The following is a 22,616-nucleotide window of genomic DNA, read 5'->3' as shown; positions in this document are numbered from 1 at the left end:
ACCATACATTGTTCATAATTTTTCAAGACCTACACATAGACACCCATATTGATATAGTTTTATATATTTTTCGAATTCACTTTTTACTACATAAATTGCTTATTTATTTAATTAACTTTACAAATATTAATTAGTTATCTCCAATAATAAAATGAAATATAATTATAATTAAATTAAGTGTATTATTAATACAAATAGGAGAGAGAGAGTGTGGTGGTAAACTTTTTTTATACCATGGGTGGGATGATTTTTGGAGATGATGTATTGTGGTATATTGTATTGTGGTATAGATGATGTGGATGAGTGCGAAAGTGGTAGAAAGAGAGGGATGGTATAAATTTTTATAACATAAGTGATGATGGTCTAAGGAGGTGGATTATTTGGATTTGATTCTAATGCTCATTAATAATTTGCATCATATAAGACTACAAGAGTGATTGAATGATAGCAAAATCTATTCTTAGACATGTTAGGTAACCAAATAACTAATATTATCATTTATACATGTACACCTAAAAAGTTGCAAACAACTCTTATTTAACTCATTTTATCACCAACTTGACAAGAAATAGTCATAAATCCATCCTATTTTCACGGAACATTAACAAAACCAACCCAAACACAAACCCGTTTACAGAAAAACTCAGACATAATATTGCATATGACAACTTTTTTCATGCATTATTTTACCAGACATCAACCCATTTTTGTGCCTATATTTAATACTCATCAACTTTCTTAATGATCATCAAAAAATTATGAGTGGAGCTAGGGTATGTTCATCTCCTGATCTTTTCCCAATGTCAACTAGCAATAATGAAGATTTAAGCTTAGAAGGTAAACTTTCATTGCTAATTTCCCTATATTTTTTTCAATGAAGGGGTGTAATAAGAGCACGTCCATGTTTATCTTGGAGATTAATTTTAAAGGAACGTCTTTTGTGCCCTATTATAAAAATAACTTTTATTATTACTAGAAAAATAATAGAATGATTAAATTGTATCTTGTGATACATTTGCATCTTATCCTAGAGATAAATTTGTAATTCCGTGTTTAATAATTTGATTTAATTTATTTTGATTATGCAAAGGTAATCAAATAAATGATTTTGGACTTAAAAATATAAAAATAAATAAATAAAAAATAAGAAAAACATTATCTTAATTATTTGTGTTGTGAAATAGGTATTTCAGCAAATGTAAAGCTGCTGTTGAAGCTGATTCAAGATCATCAAGAAGCATCTATTAAAGGGAATTTGGATGAACGAAAAGAACAAAGATTTGCTGGAATAATGACCATCTTAGACGACGTGAAAACAAGGCTGCAAAAATCTCAAACAAGTTCCAAGAAAAGTAAGGCAGAACTTAGACGTTGTTACACCGATTTACGAGTGAATCCTCCTAAGGATGTACAAAAAAAGGATGAAACGTTGATCTTAGACGAAAAGGAAAGGCTGCGAAGGGATCTAAACACGAGTTGTGCAGCACAAAAGAGGCTAGGAGTTATGTGTGCAAGTTTAGGGAGGGAAAAAGAGATCATTTCAAGGGAGTTGACTCGAAAAGTACAAGAATTGAATGAAATGGAAGAGCATATTAATGATCTCAGGGCGCAAAATGAGAAGTTATCAGCTAAAATACAGGCATGTGTAGCAGAGCAGAATGACATCAAAAGAAGCGCGAAAGGGTCAGAAAATAACATCAGTTATGCAGTATCTCAACAAAGGAATAAGGAGCTTTCAGAGCAACTTCTGAAGTCGTTGGAAGGCTATAAAGCGATGAAAAGGAAGCACATAGAGGTGAAAGAAGAGAGGGATGGAATGCAATCTGCAATGGAAGAACTTGGAGATGAGGTTAAACATAGTATTGATATAGTCCATAGCCTCAGGCAACATGTCGCTGCTTGTGGTTTGGGTGAGCAGGGTTGGGAGATTGAAGAGAACATCACTTCGTTAGAGCATGTTTTTACAAGACTTAATGTGAAGACTTCGAGGATTAGGCAGGAAAGGAAGTGAAGTATTTGAGACTTAGGAAAGGAATATCCAGACTTCAATTTGCATAGTCTGGATTTTACAAGTTCTGTTTTTGTGAATGAAAAATTGTCCTGTTCTGTTTCTTTTTTGAGAAAAAGTTTTCCACAAACTTATATGTTCGATATTTTGTACCAAATAATATGAATATGTATATATATGTCATAAAGCTTTGTATGAAACTGATTTTATAACATCAATGAAGAAAGAAAAACACTTCTTGTTTTAGAATCAATTAGTATAAGCAACTCTATTCTCCTGGCTAACAACTAAATTTTCAGATATTACAAACACTTTAGTTAGAAAAATAACACATCAAATAATTTATGATTAAATATGGGCATAATCACACACAGAATTAATGATTTTGAGCAATAACTTTCAAACATGTTTATACAGAAGGAAATTTAAAGATGCTGCAACATTATAATTTGACAGATAAACTAGTGTTCCTGATAGACGATTAGATATCCTCAAAGTTAACTTAATACAGTGCCAATGATTTAACTTATTGACTACCTAAACTTCAAAATGCTCCAGAATACTAAGCAACTGTGCCATTCACAGATCTTGCAGTTTGTGTCCAGCTATGCAATTCAAAACCCATGAATTGCTCGCCAATTTCGCTCCACTTGAATTGGCAAGAGCTTCTGCATCTGATCTCCTGCTTTCAAGAATTATATTCTTCTTGCGAAGATCACAGTTGGCAGGCAGTTCAATGCTGTAGGCTATGATAGTTGATGATGCTGGAGAAGGGGATGCACCAATTTGATAAGTTTCTGCAATAGGCCTCCTGTGTAGCACAGTTCCTCCTGCTGCAGTAACAAGGTCTTGTAGATACCCCTTGTATGAAGGTTCAAAATCTACAGTAAAATAGAAATTGATCCCAGAAAAGAGCTTGGCTTGCTGCAATTTATAAAATTTTACATGAATATATAGATGGAAACAAACAGTAAGATTTTCATATAATTGCATTAAAGTTGTAAGCAATATAATGGCAAGTGGTAAAAACAACTGGAGGTAAAGTTGATAACATTGAGACTTTATAACTTAGAATGCATTCAGGGTAACATAATTATAAAAAATTTGGTCTACCTATGGTGTTCACATTTACATTAGATATTCAGTTTGATGATCGAAAAACTAGCTCCACAGAGTCACAGACTCACAGACATGAAGGAATTGCCAGAAAATAGGGGTACTCACACAAAACAGACAATTCATGACGCTGTTTTAACGAATTATTTGACTGGCTAATGGTAACTTATTGTCAACACAATCTATGATGATAAAAAGGATTTCACCGAATATAAACACTTCAAGAGTCAAGCTTAAAGATATAAAAACAATACAAAAAACTAAAAGCAACGATAATACATTGTGGAATAAACCATTATCAATTTGAAGCAAGTGTTCTACATATCAAGTAGGTCAAACTAGGAAAATGAAGCAGGTTGTCAGGTTGCTAATGTACCTCTACTCAGCACTCAATATGCTTAAACATAGGAAGATGAATTTCTTTTTTAAAACATTTACATCATTAGTGTAGATTAAACAAATAGTAATAGTTGAATGCTAAGTATTGAAACAGGACTTCTGATTGAAACATACTTTGTTTAGAAGCCTTAATCTACCCAAACGAGGGCCATCCTGGACTCCATGAATGTCAGAAGTGATTTCATAAGGAACCTCCTCAATTAGTCTCTTGGCCTCTAAACAAGCTTGAACCCCTGCAAACTCGAAAAGGTTAAATTTAAGTATAGCAAAGGCAAGACATTAAAAAGATTTTTAAAATTCACGACACTCTTAATAAAAGGAATGCGCTGACATTTGATGCTTAATATCCATTTTCCTTCTAGGATCCCCATCATAACTTTGAGTGTTCTTTTACATGCTCCATTCTCATTCGTTGATGCAACAACATGGGTGACACTTGGATTCCAGTGACCCAATACCTCAGCTCCAGATGACTTTGCTAACTCAGAAACAGCTTCCTGCAGATCCCGCTCACATTAAGGATATCTATAACAATTGTTGCCATATTGGCATACTTATGAAAAATATTATTACCCTACCTTATCTACAGTAGCAAGAGCCGAACAACAAAGGACCACTTTCTCAGCTGGCCGACCAGAGTCCCACCTGTTTATGCTAGTAACATGTCTAACTGCAGCCTGAGGTCTTTGGCAAGGAGGTTTCCTGCATAATAAAAGAATAGATTTCAAAATTTTGCATTTTATAATGCTTGTCTAAAATAGCTAATCAGAAATCCTATAGAAATTGGTTAGAGATTAGCATACCCCTTTTGATTGCGTTTTCTGACTTGCGTTAGAGGCAATTCACAAGGCAACTTTGAGGAGGCATGAAGAGGACATAATATAACAAAGTGATCCTGATGAAAAAGTGGTAAATGCAGATGAAAAATGTGGTTAGTTCTACAAGAAAAGAGTCAGTAAGCTTGATATACTACAACTAGTAAACACTTACAGCATCCCAACGACACTCTTGAAGCTTTTTGGCACAGGGGACATGAAAGCTTTTGCGACAACTCTTCTCATAACAGCCCAAAGCGGCTCCCTTCACTCCACATAAAGAGCACTTAATCCTACGGCTTCGTGTCAATTCTTCTTCAAGATTGACCGCAATATTATCGTTAAAATAAACATTAGGGGCCCTACACAAGAGTAAAATATAATGTTTTATTTATCACAATACCAATTGTCCAAAATGCAACTTCATAAACATTAGTCACTAATAGGCCTTACACATTGAGACTCAATAATATCAGCAAAATTTACAGCAGGTACATAGCTGGTCTGATTTTAGGTAAAATTGTCCAGTAATTTGTTTGCAACTAATATTAAGGATGCTTCCTATGTAGAAGTCGCGAAAATATATAAGCAACAGATTGGAATTCTTTTGGTTTGTTACGAAACATACCACTCAGTGCAGATTTTGTGCGAGTGGATGACAGAACCTTCAGAGTGATTGGCTAAAACTGGTCTACCTTCAGAATAGTGAGCCATTTCACCAGAAGCCTGCATTATTAACCATCAGTTAGTATATCTACTTGAATGTACTCAAGAGGAAATTATGAACTGACTGCTTGCAATAGAGTAATACAGTACCTCTGTCTCTTTGGATGAATGACAGAAAGCACATTTGATGGAAACCCTGTCACATTTGCGCAAAGCTGGTATGTCTTTTTGGCAATAGATCTTTCCCTTCTTTAGTGGATTTCCTGAACTATCATTGTTAGATTTTCTTAGAACACACCCTTCAGCTTGAGCCTTTAATTGAACACTTCCACCTCCATCAGCAGCATTTCCTATCAAATTAACGTTTGCAGAAATCTCTTGTTCAGGAACAGATGTCAATTTACGCATCTTCGTAGGATTGTCATTGGACACAATGGATTTTCCTCTAATGACATCAGACTGGGCAAGATTTTCCTTCTGCTTCTTTCTTTTTACTGAGTCAGCATCATAGATGTGCTCAATGCTGTCATATTTCCTCTTTAACTTTCCCAATTTCATAGTACCTCTTTTATGTCCAGAAGCGTCAGGAAACTTGGCAGGAGCATTGCCATTAATTTCCTTCAATATAGTATCAAATGATTTAATTTGTCTTATTTTAGAAGTACCAGAAGCTTTTGCACTCTCTAAAACATTTTCAGTACCAACTCCTTGACATTGCATCAATTCAGCGGGTGTTTTTGAACCATTAAGGGCCTCTCGAACCTCCATTTTGTTCTTTTGGCAGTCTTTGCTTACTTTTCTACCTCTCTTGTAGGAAGGTTTACACCCATTTTGGCTATCTTCAAATTTTGTTCTAGGATAGGCATTACTAGGTAGCTCCTGGTCCATCATAGTATTCTCTTCTTGCCGGCTAACATTAGCTAGGTGTTCTGTAATCAATTTAGTGCCAGAAGATGCATCTCTCGAGGCTGCTTCCACCTTCTTTCCAAGCATTGTATTACTATTTGTCTCTTCAACCTGCATTTAACTCAAATTAATACCAGAGACTGGAAGATACCTCAACAGTATAGCTTGTGATGTATAAGAATGTCAGTTACCTGCTTCTTAATGGGGCTTGAACAAAGTTCAGGTGAGCATTCTCTTTGTGTCCATTCAAACATCTCACTGTCATAAATATCTCTATTGCACTTGCTGAGTGGCTCTTCCTACAAGAATGGATCAGATAATAAAAAAGCTAACATACCCAATTATTAAATAAAATAAATAAAGAGCTAGAAAAATTAGCAAGAGGCCAAGAGTAAAAATCAATTAGATAGACAAAGTAGGTTGAGCTGCATCAAAGCCTAACTAAAAGGCAGAAAGGTCAGCACATCTTCTGAGCTTCAAGATAAACACAAAATTCAACATAATATTGTTTAACTTGGTGTGAATATAGAAATTGCAAACTTACTTCCACAGATTTTTCTGCGGGCACATCATCATCTGAATCCTTCAGATCACTAAAAGAAGGGGCTTTCATTGGGGTACATGTCAATGTCTGATCCTCATCAGTCTGAGGACTTGACCTTTCTACTTCTTCTCGTAACCAGAAGAAAGGTGACATGTGTGACCGTTCTTTCTCAGTTGAAAGTTGATGTTCACTAGGAAATGTTGAGCACTTATTTATATGATTGTTGATTACTTTGTTTTGAACAAGCCTGTCTTTTTCTTGTCTTGCTGGACTTTCAGTAGTGGGAGAATGGGGCACTTGAACCCTTTTATTCGTTGCAAATGAAGATTTCCCTCTGTTGCGCCCTGAACGTTTTGAGTTCACTTGTGGTGATACAGACTTTACTCTGCCTGTTCTTTGACACTTCACAGTCTTAGGAGTTTCTTCACCAGTATCCCTCATAGCATCCAAATCACCATTAGCCTGAACTTTTGCATCTGCAAAATGAAAAGTATAACTTAATAGATGAACAAAAGATGTGTGTGTGTGTGTATTGTATATAGGGAAGAGTCGAAGAGATCTCATGAGAAGTTTCGTAAAACGAGAAATAACTACACATACTTTTTAGTTGAATGTGCATATTTTGATCACATTTGAGCTAAAAAGAAAAGGTTGCACATATAGTTTTAAGAAAAAATGCATTCAATTCAAAAATAATGCACGCTATTTCCTTCATTTGCTACTATGACTTTAATTGTGGTACTGATATTGTTGTAACTTTTTCTTTTATTTCAAATCTTTGCACATTCTGTTTATCTTTGTAGCATGAGATATTGAGATCCAAACTAAACAGCTTATGAGCTGCAAAATCAAACTGGCGGCAATTCTTTAACAACAAGATAAAGTTTTTTTTCTGTACCACAAAATATCCTGAGTGTCAAATTCTTATACTAGAACAAGAAAACACAGGAACCCTTACAGTTTCTCTTTTAAGGTACCCACTGAAATTACAACCATGAGTCTCTCTGAGCATATGTTTACATGAATCAGGATTTAGGAATCAATGTATAAGAAAAACTAAGGGATCTTGAGACATGGTGCCAAGACTGTGGAACAATCATGAAGTGGCTTTTGCAAACTAGGGTCCATTATGATATCACTCTGGATAGAAAACTAATCATACTCTCACACTTGATAATTTGATCTGGGTTTTAACTTTTAAGTTCCTCAAATTACTCCAAATCTAAGCAATCAAGCAATAATCCTAATTCGATCTTGAATACAAAATCTAAGGTTTGAATGCCTACTCCAAAATATATTACTAAAATAACAACCACTAACATCAACCTTTTTTAAATTGTATACATGTCAAGTTGTGGTAGAAAATTTTTCCGCCTAAATTAGTTACAGACATCATATTCTAATCCTTTTTTTTACCTTGAATTATTATAATACTTCGTTTTTTATTTTTTTTACAACAAATACTTCGTTTTATTGAAGACAATTATTATATTATATTAATACTCCATATTTTAAATTATGAATTTATGAGTGACTATTTGGCTTTCATATATAATTACTCCCGGTTAAAGAGTACTCATATTGTATTCTCCCTCTGTTTTCTTTTATTTGCATCAATCTAACCAATACATTTGCCGAGACGAAACTTTGACCATTAATATCTTTAAAAATTATGACAAAATTATATTATAAAACTAGACATTATAAAAAATCTAATGATATATTATATAATAAATTTATTTATTTTATAGAGGTGAAAAAATCAAATTAACCATAGTATGTAAATAGTGCAAAAATCAAAAGTGATGCATTTAAAAAAATGGAGGGAGTAATTAATTTGGTTAAATTTTTACTTTCTTCAAAATTAATTAGATTTTAAAATAGCATTGCAATTAATAGTATTGTTTCTATAATTTATCATATGATGTACATATATAAAATATATTTATTTTAAAGAAATTTTTTATGTCATGCATCGCATGAGACAAATCTAGTATATGAAGTAAATCACAAACCTTTTTTTTTTTAACTATGTAGCCCTTGAATGAGTGATAAAGTACCTAAACCAAATCATGGGCTTATTAACTAGCGAAACAATTAAAAAAAAAAAAAAAAAAAAAAAAAAAAAAAACCAAGAATGCAACACAAGGTTACTCAGGTTGTCAAGAATCAAGTGACAACTTCAATTCATGCCTTAAATTCTACATCATATTATCACTACTAGGAGAAAAAATACAACGTCCATATGACACAACAGCCACCGGATGATAATGCCACTCGTGTAAAGAGTATGAGCAGGTCGATTTAGGGATCAGTAATTCATTTAAGTCATGCAAGTAATAAAAATGGATTAAAAATGATAAGCTAAAGTCTTCAAACAAATTCAGTCACAACAATAACCGAGGTTTAAAAACTAAGGCCTGAGTGGGCAATGTTTACAGAACTGCTTACTAGAACCCTATATATATCTGGACAAAGTCACAAAGATGTTTCATTACCTGCTAATTTGGTCGAGGGTCCACTTTGAGAGACAAAGAGAGTAAACCCTGATGCAACTTCCATATTCTTGTATATGTTTACCAGGTTGTCCATGTGAGGAGCAGGACGAATTTCTGCAGCACAAGACAAAAGAGCTCGTTTAGAGAGAAAGTCATTGATTTACTGAAGAAACATGAATTTGTCAATAAGGATCCAACCTTTCTTAAGTACTCTTTCTTATAAAAGAACTAACTCTTCTATGATATCAGAACGGACAGAACCTCAATCACCTTAGTGCGCCTTTAGCATTTTTATACAAAGGACAACAGAAACACATAGATATAGATATCAGCAACTAATTCCCTAATCCCTCAGCCAACAAAATCTTTTTCGACATTCTTCATTTCCCTTTCATTTCATTAGTACAAATTTCTAGCTTCAATTTCTGTACAAATTTCAAGGTGTTATGACATAAACTACTGTATAGTATTAAGCAGGTAAATACTACTGCGATATATTTGTGTAATAATAGCATTTTATGAACACATTACAATGAGAAATTCCTTAAATTGTCATCAATATTAATTCCTCAATCTCCAAGAGTTCTTCCGGTTTTTACTTTTTTGTGAGATAATCACCGTCAAACATAAAGAACTTTCAGAGACGGAAGAAATAGCAGGCAAACAATGGACAATTTGGACAACTTGATGTCAATGTTATTATACTCGTAATAAATAAAATGAACTAACACCAAAAACCCAATGAATTTAGAGAGGAATTGAGGAGTGTAAATGGACCTCGGCGCTGATAAGGCACTTTGCAAACCGGGCAATTGGAGCCTGATTTCATCGATTTATAAATACATGAACTGAAATTATTCAAAAACCAATCAATATAACATTCAAAAACTATGATAAACCATGAAATAAAGAAAAAGGAAAACAAAATGATAGTCACTTACTTGCAAAAAACATGGTTGCAGGTAAGAGAAACAGCAGAATTAAACAAACTCAAGCTGCAAAATAACCCAATTCAGATTAAAGTATATTCGAAACAACCCAGAATTTTCTTTGGAGAAATTAGAGGATAAATTCAAATAAAAAAGAGAAAATGGGTAGAAGGGGGAATATACCAAATAGGGCATTTGAGCTCTCGGCCCATTCTTTCGAGATGCGACGAATCCGCCATTATTGTGAAGTCGTCAGAGTTAAGTTATACTGAGGAAGAATTTGAAGAATTGGGTTTTAGGTTTTGAGATTGATTGACAGAATTCGAAAAAATGAAAGTAAAAATGTGAAGGAAAGAGGAAGAAATGGTGGAAAGGGGATGAATTAAAAGGATGGGGGGAAGAAGATTGCGAAGGAAGGAAGTTTGGTGGGAAATGTCAAAAGTTTTTCAAACTTTTTAAACCCCGCCAAACTTTTTAGCGGAAACTTCTTCATTTGCTAACTCCTTCAGTACGGAGTACTGTTTAAAGGCGTAAATCGAGAATAACACGTGTTATTTTCTAATTGAGACATGTCCATTCATTTTTTATTATTTTTTATTTATTTCAAATATTCATGGTCATATAACTTACAACTAGTCTTTTGACCCGTTCGATGCACGAGTTGTTATTTAGGTTATTTTTCTTGAAAAGTGTTAGTGTTGTTGTGGAATTTTATTAGATATATATATATATATAGATATTGTAGGGCATGAAATGACACATTAGTTTAAGTTATATTTAAGTTTAGGAGATGAAAAAACTATTTTATTATTAATGTAATGAACAAAAATTAGTATAACTTAGACTCAAACATTATTTATATATTTTTTTATATTAAAATGAAAATTTAAAAAGAAAGGATTGAGAGAGGTGACATGTGGCTTAGTATAGATTTGTGGTTTTTGTTTTTAAATACTAAATATAGACTAAGTATAGATGTCTCTTCGTTACAATTTTTTTTTTCTTTTTTGACTAAGATTGAATAAATTACATATTAATAGAAAAGCAAATTAAATGTTGTCCTGCTTTAGCCGCAATTTCGTGAGCTCAATAAACTTGCCAGTCCTGTCAAAAGCTGACCCGACTCGAAATACCGACTCAAACCCGATTATTAACCGACCCATCTGAACCCCAAAAAATCTGGACCTGACCCGACCTAAAACCAACCCTAGACCCTAGTTGACCCGAGTATTTGAGACCCAAACCCGAATATGAACCGACTCGGAGATGACTTGACCTAAATGTAACCCGTAAATTATTGGTCTAAACTGAACTCAACCTGAACCAAAATTGACCCAAAACCCGTGTTAACCCATCAAAACCCGAATTTAACCCGACCTGAATTCTACCCGACCCGTTCCTAACCCGACCCGAATTTTACCTGACCTGTTACTAGCACGACTCAAAATTCAACCCGACCTGTAACAAACCCGACCCAAAATCAACCTGACTTGTTATTAACTCGACCGAAATTCAACCCGAATTGTTATTGACTCGACTCGAATTTACCTGACTTATTACTAACCCGACCTTAAATTCAACCCAACTTGTTACTAACCCGACCCAAAATCAACATGACTTGTAATAGACCCGACCTAAATCAACCCAAATTATATTGTTCCTGACCCGGTTTGAAATCACCTTAAATTAATTTAGACCATCTTATTATTATTGATCAAAGCATTTTGTTTAGGGAGAGCAAATTGGTCTAGGCCAGCAAAAGAAAGAAGCATCATTCCCAAATTTAAGAGTTAAATATAGTATATATTTGTTGTATAGTCAAAGGAGACAATTATCTTCCTAAATTATAGGCTATAGTTCCCTAGTATTTTGCCATATACTAAAATGTGCCCGTGCTAATGCACGGGTTATAATTAAGGATAGGATTAAAAAAAATACAAAGTATATAGATGCAAATGGTATTTAATAAAACCAAATATAATAACAACAAAAATGAAAAAAATGAAAAAACAAAAAACAAATTGATTACAAATTACAATAAATAAATAAATAAATAAATAAAAAGAAACCAAGTGTTGAATTCATATAAAAAAAATAAAATTAAAGTCTTGAAATTATGCTAAATGAATCTAAGTCTTCAATTAGATTGTCCACCCATCTCTCGTTTCAGATAATAGAATTTTTCCTCCCATCTTACTTGTAAAACAGATGCAACTATGATATCATCATTTCCTATCTCACGAACATGTAGTATGAAAGTAAATGTATTCATCAATTGTTCACTCAAATACTCCTCTAGAAAGTAGTCTCCAAATTCCTGTTCATAAATAACAAATGTAGCCATTATGCCTGTGAGTAAGTCCTTAATGTATATGATTAAAGGATATACTTACATTATCTGTCATCGCTTGAATACTTGATATTGGACAACCAATAATCATCTCAACATATTGGCCAAATACTGTAACAGACACTGTATTTGTAGCGTCACCAATTTTTACATTGATTCTATATCTGTTATTATTTATATGATATAATTAGGTATAGTGATATGTGAAGTAGGTTATAATTATATTTTTTAAATAAAATAAAAAAAAGTGAAAATACCTTGGCCTACTAAAAGAGGGATCACACTCCACGCACATATTAGCTCTCCTTAAGTGTCGAGCACATGATTCATACCAAATAGGCATAGAAGAATCAATAGATAACACCTTTTCTAGTACTCGAAAGTATTTTACCTGGAAACACACATCAAATATTAAATACCTCATGTATAAGAAAATGAAATCAATAATTGTTGATATACATACATTATGAGCCGCTGAAAACTAATTTAACTTGATCCTTTTTGCATTAAACACCATTTCCATTTCAGAGATACTATTGGCTAATATCTGACTCCAGCTAATATGTTTTTGGACATATCCATCATCCGCATACCTATATGAATTATATAAGTACATAAGTATGCAATATAAACTTACATTATATATTATGATGTTTTTAGGCTTACCAGCCATGTAGATCATTAGTTTCATCAATATCGGGATAAATAAAAAGTTTGGTACGTCCAACAGTCGAAAGACATGCACTTATTTGAAGGTTAGTAAAAGTATTCAAAGCAATGGTAATAATGAAAATGACACCATAGTCTTTCCATGGTTATCTAATTTTTAAAAACTTATTTTACCATAATAGGAGCCAACTGATACCATGGATGCACCCAACATATGATCCTGATTAAGCTCATTGAATAAGAAACGACCTTGATCATGAGCAAACCCTTCCCATAAAGTTAGCCTCATTTTTTCCATGTTGTAAATCAAAATATATCATTAGAATTTTTTAAAAAACAAAAAGAAAAAAAAAACTTAACATTGCATAAGTTGTTATAATTACATAAACAATTTATAACTTTTGTAATATGCTCTTACTCTATGTTGCAGAGTAACACATATCTTTTGAATTGTTGTCTCCCATCCGAGACTCCATATGATTCAGACACATATATAGCCAATCCAATAACATCCGTGTACATTCATCATCAAGAAAAAAAGATTGGATATGACCTTCAGAACTCAAAAAATAATTTTAAAAATACAATAAATATTAGTACTATTTATTTTAATTACTAAAAGACAAATACCGATGAGAGGACTATTGCGCATTAAAAGGTACTGTGGAATGTGGCAAAATTCAATAAACCTGAAATTGTACCTTGGGATATCATCAAAATCATCAAGAATTTCTGTTATCATGGTCTTGTTGCCAAATTTCAACCTCATTTGGCTATTGGAATATTTGTAAGATGTATCTAGAGGCATAAGATCTAGTTGAGCAATTGAATAAACCTTTACTTGTTTCAAGATCTCTTTATATTTATCAATGTCAGCATTAAATAGTGTGATTTGAACTTCGTCCCCCTAGAAATTGAAATTTCATACATACATAAGTGTCAAATAAATGAATATATATTGAAAAAAAAGAGTAAGCACTAAGTAAAAATATAGTTCAAACCTCTGAGTCAATGAATACCATACTCCACGAACGATGGACGTAATTTGTACCTCTAGCTCTACTTTGTTTATTGACCATCCATAATAAACACACTCTCATATTCACATTTAATGTCGTAAGGGTAATACAACGACACGGTGTGTATCTTGTGTTCATTTCCTGCATTTTAACATCATTGAAGTGGGCATAAAAAAATAATTTACATAATATATCATTATTGATCCAACCTCACACATGTATAAAGGTTACATAAATAGTATAGATAATGAAATAAATCTTTAATAAAGTAAAATAGAAGCATTAACATGACAAAGAAAATCTAATATATATAAAAAAAATAGTATAGCTTTGAAATTACACTAAAACAAACATTGCTAAGAGTTACTAAATAAATGTTATAACAAAACTACATACATAGCTAATTTACATTGTTTAATACTTCCTTATACACAATATTTTTAGTCAAACTGTGTGAAACATCCTTCTTATTTTGTACTAAGATTTTTAGCCCGGAAGGAGATGTAACTCGTGACATTGCAACATATAATTGGCCATGACTAAACACGGGCCTACGGAGAAAAATGCCAACTTTGCTCAACGTCTGTCCTTGTCTCTTATTTATTGTCATGGCAAAAGCTAATTATAATGGAAATTGCCTTCTTTTAAGAAGGAGATCTATCTTCTTGTTGGAAGGTGTTAAATCAATTCGCGAAATTAGAACTGATTATGTAGCTCTTGGACCTGTGATCACTTGTGCCTCAATCACTATGTAAACCAATTTCTTGATTATAAGGCGTGTTCCATTGCACAACCATATGGATTGGTTCATATTTCGCATCAACATTACCGGGGCACCAACTTTCAACTCTAAGCAATGATTAGGAAGACCTGGAAAATTTAATGAGTTTAATAATTCCATAGGCTCCATGTTATCAAGGATACCACCATCTCCTGTATGACCCAAAGTATCCGAACTATAGTAGCTATGCACATTCCCTGGTATCATTGATAAAATTTTCGAATTTAACTCATCTACATCATTGTTCGTTGGTGCTAGAATTCCGCGATCCTTGAGGTACTTCCAATCCGTGTAATTTGAAGGCAAGTTGGGGTAGACAAAGTTAATGAGATTTTGCAAACCATGTTCATCATTGGTTATAAAAAAAAATCACGTGGTATTTAAATCCAATTTGGTTCACCTTTCTCTGCAATGGGCACTCCTTCTATAACTCCTTCTCCAACTTTAATTATCCAATCAGCAAATTCTTGAATTTGTTCAAGGGTATCGGAGGGAACGTCACTTCGACATAAACGCATGTTTATCCTTAGACACATAACTTGGCAGTCTCTCCAAAAGGACGCTCGATGCAAGGTAGCTGCAACAATAGATTCTCATCCTTCATCTGGCACCACGGGAAGTATCTGTCTGAATTCTCCACCAAGAACAACCAATTTACCTCAGAAAACTCTATTGTCACTACAAATATCCTTGAAATGTCGATCTACCGCCTCAAATGCTAATTGATGGGTCATTGGAGCCTCCTCCCATATAATTATTGATGTTTCCGAAAGGAGGCATGAGGTTTTTATTTTATTGATGTTCCAAATGGAGCATGGGTTGGACAACCTTTTCTATTGTGTAATCCAATGAATAAAAATAATGATTTACCTAGTATTAATAATGGAGTCTTAGTAATATAAATAGTTGAGTCATGTGTCGAGTCTATAAACTAATGATGCGTAATGGTTGATTATTAGTAGCTTGTTAGAGATTTCTTTTATGTTTTGCAGCTTGTATGTACTCAGCTTTGCTGATTGCGTGCTTTGTGTGTCTTTCTTTGGTCATGGCCTTCGCCTTTCAATGACCCTGTGACGATCCAATTTTTACACTTGTAATATTAGGGAGCAGATTAACCATAGGTTCTTACACATGCAACATTCGCATCAGAGTTGTGGGATTTTGAGTGGAGAGTTGGTTATTATTCGCAGTTTATTTCTTTCATAAGTTTGAATTTATTTACACTCTGGTTTTATTTATTTACTACTTTTGTTGGGTTTTGAATAAGGGCCTTAATGGTTCCAGCTTGTATCATTTAATTTGGTTTTGGTTATTGGTTTTGAAACTTATTTATAACTGAGTTAGTTTTTCCGCTGTTATTTTCTGATAAAGCCTTAACGTTTGAACACATGGCGGTAGCACGCTAGTAATTCTCTAGAATATTGTTCAGGGTCCTCACAGGTTTAAAGAGAGAATTATTAGGGTGTTACAGATGAGTCTTTTTTGAAGTTACAAACGAAATGTTGACCAGGATCAAAAGGAATCTTGAAAGTCGAATATGCGGTTTTACCCCCGGGCAATAATAAAGCAGCAATCCCCGATGAAGCCACAGAGATCACGATATTTCTTTTAAATCTGAATTTTGCAATCAGAGTGTTCCACAAGTATGTCTTTCCTATCCCACCACTACCGTAGATAAAAAAATAAGCCACCTACATCTCGAGAATGAGCATCGAGTATTGCAGCATATACTCTATATTGATCCGTGTTTAACCCTCTAACTAAGGTATCAAATCTATTGGTGTAGGCGTCGCTCGAAGTGCGCCTACGTTAAAAGCATGTGGTGAATATGCTTGGCACTCATAGGAAGTGGGAATTGACATAATACAATTAGGGACAAGGAAAGTAGGGAGCCGTCAACAAGTTTGTTAAGGAACTTGTAAACCGTTCACGGATCATAAAAGGCAACCACGAATAAGGGACAACGATAGGCAACAACGATTGACCCGTGAAGGTTACACCCCATTCATAATCCATGAGATTACTAACTCCATATGGTTCGGAACCACGAAAGGAGGATCGGGGATGATGGTACGAAGTGAGTCATGGAGTCACATTCGCCCGTATTGGCCTCTACTCGATTCGTATAGTGAAAAACATTCCTGCAATCTCAAAGGCATACAAACAAAATATTCAATTTGCTCCAAACTATTATTAAGCTAAATTGGTTTAATATTAATGCAACACATAATTCTAAAATATTGTGATCACTTCAATTAACAACAAGATTAAAAAGGAACCTAAACCGGTTGTCCAAATTATCTTATTAGGCGTGATTCTCAATTACATATTCCCTTTAAACATGCAATATGGTGATCATAATAAATATAAGAATAAACATTAATATAAGAAGCAATTTAGCCATAATTCCAACAATATAAAATCGTTAGAACAATAATAGAAATAAAAGGAACATAATTCTTACTTTGATTCTGTTTGTTTGCAACTACAAAATAATAAACGAGTTAGTAACTTCAAGGAAATAACAATAAAACAACAATTAAATTAAATTAAATAAAGTAGAGTTGATTTGGGGCCAAACCCTCAAACAGCTCTACCTTTCACGCCTTGGCTTAAGGACAGAACCACGAGTAAAGTATGGACTCCTTGGAGTACTTGAAGAAGGAATTTTGAAATAAGAAGGGTAGGCTAGTGTTTAGGCTAAAGCATAGAAGAGAGAAAAATCAACAAGAGAATTAATTGATGCCCCGTACGTCAGAAATGAGGGGGTATTTATAGAGAAAATGTGCTGAGGGAGCACACGGAACCCTAAAATGATAAAAACCCTAAAAAAGTATCCCGCGACACGACAAACTGTACCGTGACACGGGAAATTCCACCGTCAGACGGAAACATTCCCGTGACACGGTGCATTTTTAGTGTGACGCAAGAAATTTTTAGTAAACGATGAAGAAAACGCGTTAAGGGTTTACGCGGAAAAGACACGGAAATTCCCGTGTCACGGCAGATTTCCCGTGTCACGGGAAATCCCACCGTCAGACGGAAATGATTCCCGTGACACGGTGGGTACCTTCCGTGGCGCGGGAATTCTCAGCCCGCTTTTCCGTCTAAATACATTTTTAACCCTAATTTCGTTCAGCATTTTAAGTGCCGATTGTTAATTTCGGGCCTTTTTCTGATTTATTATAAGAAAATAATTAAATTAAATAAATAAAAGGTTTGGGCCAAAAATAAATAATAAAACAATAAATAAAAAAGGTTTGGGCTAAAATTAAAAAATAAAACAATAAATAAATAAGGATTGGGCTAAAATTAAATAATAAATCTGGGCTGAAATTAAAACTATGCTTTTACCAAACATCAAGACTAATCCATGGACTGTTCAAAAATATGAATTTAATCAAATACGATTTTTTAAGCACTCTCGGGATTAAATATTGAACCCGACCAATAGTGGCGGTGAAAGGTTGTTCATCATCGGGTTTGGTTTTGGGGAGAAATTTTTAGGTGTCTATAGAAGCCCCCACTTTGACTGAGTTTGTAGAAACGTCATTTTCGAAAACGATAGTCAAAGTAGTCGATAGGGACGGAGAATGATTTAAGACATTCTGCGATCCTAAATCACTTTATATACGCCGTTACCTGCAGAAAAATGTTAATTCCACAGATAAAAGAGTAAAAGGATAGAATACGTATCTGGCACCAGTGTATCGGTGACAAACAAATTTGGCAGCTTCCTATGCTTGAAGGAATCCACTGGATGACATTTGTTGAAATGCTTTCCATGCCTGAGGAAAGCCGACTAAGGAGTTTGGTAGTTTTCTAAGCCTGAAGAAACCTACCGAATGATACTTTCCATGCATGAGGAAATTCGACATATGAATTTGGTGTCATTCTATGCTTGAAGAAGTCCACCGACGATGCCTTCCATGCTTGAGGAAAGCCGACAAAGGAATTTGGCGGTTTTCTATACTTGAAGAAAAAATCCACCGATAACGCTTTCCATGCTTGAGGAAAGCCGACTTGGCGGTTTTCTATACTTGAAGAAAATCCACCGATAACGCTTTCCATGCTTGAGGAAAGCCGACCTGGCGGTTTTCTATACATGAAGAAAAATCCACTGATAACGCTTTCCAAGATTGAGGAAAGCCGACCTGGCGGTTTTCTATACTTGAAGAAAAATCCACCGATAACGCTTTCCAAGCTTGAGGAAAACCGACGACTACTGTAATCGCTGAAATTTGCAAGTGTATGATGGTTCGATTATCCCCGAACGTGGGCCGCAGATGATTCACACCTTCAATTTGATTATCCGACCATATTAGGTGCTTAAAATATCGACAAAATGACTTTAATGCTTCTAGGGCAAAATAGCAATTTTGGTACCCTCCAACCGTCAGTTAGAATTTTCAGCGTAATTTTACCGAAAAATTAACTGTCCAATTTGCGCGGAAAATCGTGCAACTTTGGTCAAAATGCCAGGAATATTCGCAAATAGCTATGCAGGGCAGGCGCAGGACCACCGTGTCACAAAAAGAATTCCCGTGACACGGCAAGGGTCCCCGTCACGCGGAGCAGATTCCCGTGACGCGGGAATTGTGTTGGCTGAAAACCAGTCAATTGGCATCTTTGACCAGTCAAACCACGTGTGCAACGCCAATATATTATCGTTACATGGTAACGGGATCCGTTGCACGGGAAACGGGATGTAACGGGATGCTTTTTTGGCTTTAAATTCTAGCTGCTTCTGCCATTTTTTTGCCATTTCTGCACTCCCCTTCTCCATTTTCTTTTTTTCTTCAGCTCAAACTACCGAGCCGCGGCAAAGTTTTACCGGCGCTCGGAGTTGTTCCCCGTCAGACAGAGATTCCCCCCGTGTCGCGGCGGTTCTGCACTTTCTTCTTCCTTCTTTTTTTTTTGTTATTTTTTTTCTGAAACTTGCTGCTGCTCGCTGCTATTACTGCCGGGTTGCTGTTTATCGGAGCTCCGGCGTCCTCTGAATTTTCCGTGACACGGGATTTCATCCCCGTGACACGTTTTCTGCTCACCGTGTCGCGACGTCACCTGACCGTGTCGCGGCGGCTGTTCTGATCTTCGCGGTTTTTAGAGCTCAAATCTTCATCAATTCTGCTCTAATTTTTTGCTACTTTCCTCATTTTCGATTCTCTACAAGGATTTATGTAAGTTTCCCTTGATTTTGCCTCGAATTTGCTTCAAACGAGTAATTTCATGAAAAACCCTTAAAAATCAATTTGGGGATTTTTTTGATTTTGTGGTTTATGTTGAAATTCTTGCTATGAATTTACTTGTATATGTATGTATGCGCGTTTGTGAGCGATTTGAAACAAAAATTGCATGATTTGGTGAAGAATTGAGCAAAATCACTATTTTTGGTACTACTTGTGGTAAATGGTGTTCCTTGTTGTTCATGTTGTTCTTTTACACTTGGATTGATGACATGTTGGTTGTAGATCTTGTAAAATATGCTATGATGCATCGATCTATTGTTTTTGTGCAACTTTGAGACATGTTTTGTATTGTGTATGTACTACATTGTCATGGAGAACATAGTATCATGCAATTAGGAGAACATAGTATTAGTTCATCATGGAGAAACTAAATACTATAAATAATTCCATTATTTTGCCAATTTTTAGCCTTGAGGTAAAAATTTAGCGTATAATGCGATAAATAACTAAATAACTTAGGAAGTGATGCTAAGCATTTATAGTTTTTTATTAAAATGCAACTCGAACTAAATGTCTTAGGAAATGATGCTAAGCATTTAGATTTTTCCCTTATAATAGCATGCCTAGGCGACGGGATCGCGATCTTTCTACCCATGGCCGGCGTCAGACTTTTCGGGAGGAAACTCCCACGATTCCCGAGGGTATGGACAACAACTTTTAGAGGTAGGTGGGTTCCACCTCCGTGGACTCCAGACCAGTTGGTTTTCTGTTGTGAGAACCACGTTTCTCACCGCCCACTTGCCGGCATAGTTGACGGCACGCTTCGCCACCACGGTTCTAGAGCCGGAGATTTGATTCCTCGACTTCACCAGATTATCACGAGGGATCCTGCTACGAACGCCTTATGGGAATCAGCTGGTTTAGTGGATTTTTATTCATCGGTCGTAGGATTTTGCAGCCCCCGGGGTTGCGGTGCGACAGTCGTTCGCGCATTGTTGGAGTATTTTTGGGATACTACCAACACCTTTCACTTTGCTTGGGGAGAGATGACAGTGACCCCTCTGGACTTTAGCATGATTAGTAGTCTGCGCTTCACTGACCGGGCCGTAGCACAGATGTCTGATCTTTCTTGGGGAGCGGCTGAGGCAGCCAATTTGTTAGGTCTGATCGTTCAGCATATCAGGACCCAGCCAGTGTCTTGAGGTGGTCCTAGGAGCGGGTGATCGGAGCTGGCTTCAGTTCCAGCTCGTGGTTTTGACATGGAGGAGACGTCGACTGAGCAGCGAGTGCGGATCTTCATTCTAATTCTGATCTCTATGACTCTTTCTCCTGATAGGAGTTCACGTGCACTCCTTTGCTATCTCCCTTCTTTAGTCAGGATAAGTGAGATAGGATCCTTTAGCTGGGCCAGCCTCGGATACGCCGACCTTCTCTTGTCGTTGCGTCATGGCTGTAGGCAGCTGAACAAATGGTCTCTCGTCACTGTCTACGGTCTATGGAGAGTCGTAGAGGTGATGATCCTTTCCTCTTCTTGTTTTATTTTAATTTGTTCGACTCATGTGCTCAAAGATTACTTTTCTTTGCAGCTGTGGTTCTACGAGTACTTCCCAGGATTGGCTCCTCGACGGCGTCATGGAGCGGTTCATGACTTCCCTGTCGAGGCCAGCTGGCGTGACCGAGGAGAGTCACGGGTGGAGTCTGTCTCTGCGCTGCGCGGGCTTCTACGCCGAGGCACCTCTTCTTTTGGCGTAAGAATTAGTTTTGTTGCCTGTTATTTTCTCTCTGACTTTATTTCCTGTGTTTCATGCCAACTTTTTATGGTTTTTAGGTTGCCATTGATGTCCAGTATCGTCCTTGGGCCGGGATGACTAATCTTCCCGAGGCCTTACATCTTTCAGCGCACCGCACCATTTTGGTTGGTATCGGACGCTCTGTCTGGTATTTGGGGGAGCGTGTCGTTCGTCAGCATAGTGGTGATCGCTTTGTTGTGCCCTCATCTCCACCGGAGTCGATGCTGGACTCGCGCTTGCTTAAGGAGTTGATAAACAGGGGAGAGCACTACATTTTTCCTTGGCAGGAGCTTGTGCACATGGAGGGTGATTACGCGCAGGACTTACTTCCCTCTCTGGCTCCTCCACCCCGCCTTCCCGAGGTATGATTTCTTTTGAGGATTTTTGTCACTAGTCTCTGTTTAAATAGTCGAATAACTTGATTATTCGATCGTATTTTCAGACGACTGTTCGCCCTATGGGGAGGATCGAGATTCTCTCTCAGTCTGTCCGCTACCCAGGGCCGATTGGTATTACCGAGGACCATATTAATGATGCGCCAGAGGGTTTCGGACAGGCGCAGGAGTCTTTGCCCGAGGTTTTTGAGCCGGTAAGTTTTTGATGCATTATTCATCCTTTTAACACCACTTGTTACTGATTTTTCTTTGTTTTGTTCTCAGCCTAACCGCTTGGAGATGATGGGATTCATGAAGCTGGTTGACGCTCTGAAGTACTGCATCATCAAGCTTCGGCGTGGTGCGAGTTGTTGGAGCATTTCTAGCGATGTTCTTGAGGTATGCTCATTTTTTCTACTTCTACCATTTGTTTTATTTTGCATTGTTGACTCCTTTTGATTTTGTATCTTTCAGGAGCAGCGGAGGTCCCGCTCCCGCTCGAGGCATAGAGGCTCGGACGAGGAGGAGCTTGGTCGTGGTAGACGATCTCCTGTGGTTCATGG

At 36.0% G+C, this 22,616-nt stretch overlaps 2 protein-coding genes across 2 annotated transcripts; one reads left to right on the top strand and one right to left on the bottom strand.

Moving 5' to 3' along the window:
- The first annotated feature begins 233 nt into the window (after window positions 1-233).
- Window positions 234-2,232, top strand: LOC110691578. Its single transcript, XM_021868560.1, has 2 exons — window positions 234-837; window positions 1,185-2,232. Exons 1-2 carry the CDS (start codon window positions 759-761, stop codon window positions 2,009-2,011), a joined length of 906 nt encoding a protein of 301 aa, XP_021724252.1. The 5' UTR covers window positions 234-758; the 3' UTR covers window positions 2,012-2,232.
- Window positions 2,233-2,370: 138 nt separating this feature from the next.
- On the bottom strand, window positions 2,371-11,328 carry LOC110699843 (protein BREAST CANCER SUSCEPTIBILITY 1 homolog). Its single transcript, XM_021877382.1, has 14 exons — window positions 10,065-11,328; window positions 9,894-9,947; window positions 9,730-9,800; window positions 8,953-9,066; window positions 6,455-6,930; window positions 6,102-6,209; window positions 5,155-6,021; window positions 4,967-5,064; window positions 4,514-4,700; window positions 4,327-4,418; window positions 4,102-4,225; window positions 3,855-4,020; window positions 3,638-3,756; window positions 2,371-2,932 (listed from the first exon to the last, which is right to left on the bottom strand). The coding sequence occupies exons 1-14, from the start codon at window positions 10,118-10,120 to the stop codon at window positions 2,588-2,590; spliced, it is 2,877 nt and encodes a 958-aa protein (XP_021733074.1). The 5' UTR covers window positions 10,121-11,328; the 3' UTR covers window positions 2,371-2,587.
- Between the last annotated feature and the right edge of the window lie 11,288 nt (window positions 11,329-22,616).

This window comes from Chenopodium quinoa, unplaced genomic scaffold, assembly GCF_001683475.1.
Source record: "Chenopodium quinoa cultivar QQ74 unplaced genomic scaffold, ASM168347v1, whole genome shotgun sequence".
Classification (NCBI taxonomy): domain Eukaryota; kingdom Viridiplantae; phylum Streptophyta; class Magnoliopsida; order Caryophyllales; family Amaranthaceae; genus Chenopodium; species Chenopodium quinoa.
This window is presented reverse-complemented; position numbering and strand designations above follow the sequence as displayed.